The following is a 5,399-nucleotide window of genomic DNA, read 5'->3' as shown; positions in this document are numbered from 1 at the left end:
TATCCAAATTGTTCAACCAATATTCAAATGAATTCCCAACCCCAAAAAAATCATCCATAAAGACCTCAAGAATATCCCCTACCATGTCGGTAAAAATAGTCATCATACACCATTGAAAAGTCGCCAGTGAATTACACAAACCAAATGGCATCCGCGAGAATGCAAAATTACCATAGGGGCAAGTTAAAGTGGTCTTCTCTTGGTCCTCAGGAGCAATAAGTATTTGATTGTAGCCGGAGTATCCATCAAGGAACCAATAAAAAGCACGTCCAGCCAACCTATCAAGCATTTGGTCAAGAAATGGAAGTGGGAAATGATCTTTCCGAGTGACTTTGTTGAGCGTCCTATAGTCCATGCACACTCTCCACCCGGTGACAATTCTTGTTGGGATCAATTCATTCTTGTCATTTGTTACCACAGTCATGCCCCCTTTCTTTGGGACACATTGCACCGGAGAGGTCTATGAGCTATCTGAAATGGGGTGAACAACCCCGGCATCCAACCACTTAATTATCTCCTTCTTCACCACCTCTTGCATTACTTCATTTAACCTCCTTTGATGTTCAACAGAGGGTTTGGCACCCTCCTCCAAAATAATCTTGTGCATGCAAAAGGCGAGGCTTATGCCCCGAATATCCGTCAAAGTCCATCTGATTGCTCTTTTCCTCCTTTGTAGAACCTCCAATGTGGACTCTACCTTCATGTTAGTTAAGCAAGAAGAAAGGATAACAGGTAAAGTGGAAGAAGGGCCAAGGAATTCATACCTGAGATGTGGAGGTAATGGTTTTAACTCCAAAGTTGGAGGCTCCTCGATTGAGGGCTTTGTTGGAGGAGTCTTCCAGTTTTCAAGATCCAAAGATAGCTTGCAGGGCTCATAAGTGTATGACCCCATGCCTTGCAATGCATTCACACACTCCACATAGACTTCTTTCTCCTTAACATCATCAAGATTGAGCAAAACGGCTTCCAAATTATCCTCAACATTCGTTGTGGCACTCGCATCATCAATAATCGCATTCGTCAACAAATCCACGAACGAACAAACTTCATTACTATTTGGTTGCCTCATAGATTTGCACACATGGAAAACCACATTTTCATTACCCACCCAGAAAGTGAGCTCACTGGTTTCCACATCAACAAGAGCCTTCCCTATAGCAAGGAAATATCTACCCAAAATGATAGGCACCTCATAGTCCACTTCACAATCAAGAATCACAAAGTCCGCTGGGAGGATGAACTTGTCAACTTGAACCAACACTTCATCAATAATACCCAAAGGCCTCTTCATTGTTCGATCCGACATTTGCAACCTCATGGATGTGGGTCTTGGTTGACCAATTCCCAAACTTTTGAACACTGAATAGGCCATCAAGTTGATACTCGCCCCAAGATCACATAATGCTTTGGCAAAGTCGACACTCCTAATAATGCAAGGGATTGTACAAGCGCCCGGATCTTCCAACTTAGGAGCCATTGAGTGCAGTATAGCACTCTCTTGATGTGTCATCTTAATTGTTTCACAATTCATCGATCCCTTCTTTGTTACCAAGTCCTTCATAAATTTTGCATATCTCATCATTTGCTCTAAATCCTCAACCAATGGTACATTGATAGACAAACTTTTCATTATGTCAATAAACTTTTTGAATTGGTTCTTACTATTTTACTTTGCAAGCCTTTGAGGGTATAGATGAGGAGGACTTGTCATTGGTGCCTTAGCCTTTGGCACTACCGGTACCGACATTTCAATCATGTGTTCCCTAGAGGGGTTCACTTCTTCTTGCATCTCCTCCACCCTTTCATCAATATTTATTCTCACTTTTTCATTACCTTGAACCATATTTCTTGGGATTTCATCTTCTTGAACCACAACATCATCATCCACAATTCTTCTTTGATTTGAGGTGGTTGCATCCCCGCCTTTTCCACTTCTAGCAGTCATAGCCATAGCATGTACCATATTATTCCCACCCTTTAGATTCACCACCGTATCACTAGGTGGTTCCCCCTTAGGATGAGTGTTTAAAGCTTGCGAGATTTGTCCTAATTGAACCTCCAAATTTCGAATAGAAGTATTGTGAGAGGCTAGTTGAGCATCGGAGTCGGCATTCTTCTCCATCGTCTATTTAAACATTTTTTCAATTCTACCCATCTCATTGTTAGAATAGCTTGTACCTTGATAAGTATAGGGAGGTGGATTGCTCGATTGTTGGAACATCAGGTGCCTTTAAAAACCTGACCCCCAGTTGTTGTTGTTGTTGTTGTTACACCCTCCTTGGTTATTACCTCCCCAATTGTTTTGATTGCTGCCACCTCAACTACCTTGATGATTTCCTCCCCAATTGCCTTGGTTACCTTTATTATTCCAATTGCTTTGATTATTCTTACCACCACTCCAATTTCCTTGGTGGCCTCAATTGTTCCAATTTCCTTGCGACCGCCATTATTGTTGATTTTGTCCTTGAGCATTGTTTCTTTGGCCTTGATAATTGTTGATATATTGAACTTCTTTTTCTTGCTCATTGAATGAATCACCTTGATCATAACCACTATTATCTTGCATGAATTGTTCCAGACAGCTTTGCATTTGTTGACCATGTTGTCATCTCTTGTTCATCATCATATTTATACCTTCCATTGCATTCACTTGTTTCAGCCCTTGAACTTGTTGAAGCTGAGCTTTGGCCAATTGGTTCATTGTAGTTGTCAACTTAGCAATAGCTTGCCCATGATCATGTATTTCCTTGTGTAGGTAAATAACATTAGGGTCACCTTGCGGAACATTGGCTCTACTTTGCTATGTCGATGAGGTATCTGCCATCTCATCAAGAATTTCACAAGCTTCGGCATAAGGTGTGTTCATGAAGTTCCCACTGGCAAGTTGATTTACCATGCATTGGTTTATTGTATTGATCCCTATGTAGAAGGTTTGTTGGATCATGGCCTCAATCATATCATTATTCGGGCACTCTTTAACCATGGTACGATATCTTCCCCAAATCTCGTGCAATGGCTCATTGGGTTCTTTCTTAAATGCAAGAATCTCATTCCAAAGTGTCACCATATGTCCTAGAGAGAAGAATTTGGAAATGAATTTTTCCGCCAACTCATCCCAAGTGTGTATGGAATGATTGGGCAATCTCCCTAACCAGTCCAATGCTTTACCCCATAGAGAAAAGGAAAATAACCTCAACTGCAGCGTATCCTCGGAGACATTTGTTTTCTTGCTCCCCCCAACAAGTATCTGAACCCCTTGAGATACTTGTACTTTGATCCCCGGTATGACAACCCGGTCAGTCGTCTCATGAGTTACCACTTTGTTTCCCCCATTTATACTTCTTTATGCTTTGTTATCCGTGTTTTATGGTATCGAGCTGGTCGTATTGAGTCCGAAATGATTTTGGTAAGGTTTGAGACACTTAGTCTCTTTTAAGGAAGTTTAAGTTAGAAAAGTCAACTGGATGTTGACTTATGTATTAGAGGGATCGGATGTGAGTTTTGATGGTTCGATTAGCTTCGGGAGGTGATTTATGACTTAGGAGTGTGATCGAAATGGGTTTTGGAGGTTTGGAGTAGATTTAGGATTGAATTGGCGAAGTTGATATTTTGGCGATTTTTGGTTGGTAGGCGGGATTTTGATATATGGGTCAGAATGGAATTCCGAGAGTTGCAGTAGCTCCGTTGTGTCATTTGGGATGTGTGTGCAATATTTTAGGTCATTCGGACGTAGTTTGGTTGGGTTTTTGATCGAAAGCGGGATTTGGAAGATTTTGAAAGTTTGGCTTGAATCCGATGTGTTTCGGGTGATTTGATGTTGTTTGAGGTTTTTTGATGATTGGAACAATTGTAAATAAGGTATTGGGTTATGTTTATGCTTTTGGTTGAGGTCTTGGGAGCCTCAGGGTAATTTCGGATGGTTGATGGATGAGTTGAAATGTTATTATAGCTGCTGAAATTGTTGCTTCTGGTGTTTTCGCACCTACGATTTGGGGACCGCAGGTGCGGAAGAGGAGCCGCAGAAGCAGATTGTTGAGGACTTTCCAGGAATCACAGATTTGGTGTGGGTCCACACCAACGGAGTCGTAGATGCGGATGGCTTATCGCATATGCGATTTTGGGATCTTAAGTGAATTCTGCCGAAGCGGAGGATTTAACCACAAATACGGTACCGCAGATGCGGTTGAAGTGTCGTAGATGCAGAAAGTCTTGGCAGAACATATAAGTTATTTCATTTCACGAATTTGAGTTATTCCACCATTTTTTACTTTGGCTTGGGAGCCTTTTGGGCGATTTGAATGAGGGATTTCAAGGAAACTTCGTTAAGGTAAGGATTTTGGACCTAAAACACATTTCTATGGTAGTATTTCATGGTTTAAGGCTGTAATTAAAGGAATTAAAGGGCTAAAAATGGAGGATTAGGGCTTGAGTTTAAGAGGCCTTTAAAGGAGGATTTGAGGGGACATTTGGACTTTGATTTTAGTGTTCTTGATATGCATAGACTCGTGGGGAGATGAGGAATCTATTAATGTAAAAATTTCTGAATTTCGAGATGTGGGCCCAGGGGGTCGGGTTATGGTAATTTCGGGATTTGTGCCCTTTATTGATTGTTTTCGCTTGGGCTTCATTCCCTTAGCATATTTTGACATCTTTGTTCTGATTTTGGATAGATTTGATGCGTGTGGAGGCCGATTCGAGGGGCAAAGGCATCGCGAGCTAGAGATTTAGCCGGTTCGAGGTGAGTAATGACTGTAAATGATGTTCTGAGGGTTTGAAACCCCAGATTGCACATGGTAGTACTATATTGAGGTGAGACACACGCTTGATGACGAGCGTGGGGTCGTGCACTATTGGGGATTGTGACTTGGCCCGTCCCGATTGATGATTTTACCGCGTATTTGACGGAAATCTATTTGTTATCATCATTATTTAGGTTGAATGCCATATTTGGGCTGAATGCCAACTATTTGAACCGTTCGGGGATTTTTATTGATATTTCCTCACTAATTTGACTATATACTTGAACTCAGTCATGTTATTTTTCCATTGTTTTCATACTCAGCCATGTTTACTCAGTTTTAATACTTAAATGATATTTTAAATGATGTTTGGGCTGAGAAACACTGTTTTACTATAGCCCGAGTGGCTTGTGAGGATTTTGATTGAGTAAGGTCGAGGGCCTATGTTGTGAGGAAAAATTTGATACTGATTATGAGGCCGAGGGCCTAAGATATGTACGCCACAAGGTGGCTTGATTGATATTAGGCCTAGGACCTAGTGATGATGCCACGAGGTGGCTTGATATTGCGTTTGGGCCGTAAGGGGCCCCTCCAGGAGTCTGTAGACCCCCAGTGAGCGCAGGTACCCATTGTGATGTGAGATTGAGCCTGAGGGGCTGG

The 5,399-nt window shown here is 41.7% G+C and overlaps 1 protein-coding gene across 1 annotated transcript; it reads right to left on the bottom strand.

Annotated features, from left to right (window-relative positions):
• Nucleotides 1–460: 460 nt before the first annotated feature.
• On the bottom strand, nucleotides 461–1,630 carry LOC138871106 (uncharacterized). Its single transcript, XM_070148960.1, has one exon. The coding sequence runs from the start codon at nucleotides 1,628–1,630 to the stop codon at nucleotides 461–463; it is 1,170 nt and encodes a 389-aa protein (XP_070005061.1).
• Between the last annotated feature and the right edge of the window lie 3,769 nt (nucleotides 1,631–5,399).

Source organism: Nicotiana sylvestris, chromosome 6 (genome assembly GCF_000393655.2).
Source record: "Nicotiana sylvestris chromosome 6, ASM39365v2, whole genome shotgun sequence".
Lineage (NCBI taxonomy): Eukaryota > Viridiplantae > Streptophyta > Magnoliopsida > Solanales > Solanaceae > Nicotiana > Nicotiana sylvestris.
Note: the sequence above shows the minus strand (reverse complement) of the source record. Positions and strands in the feature narration are given on the sequence as shown.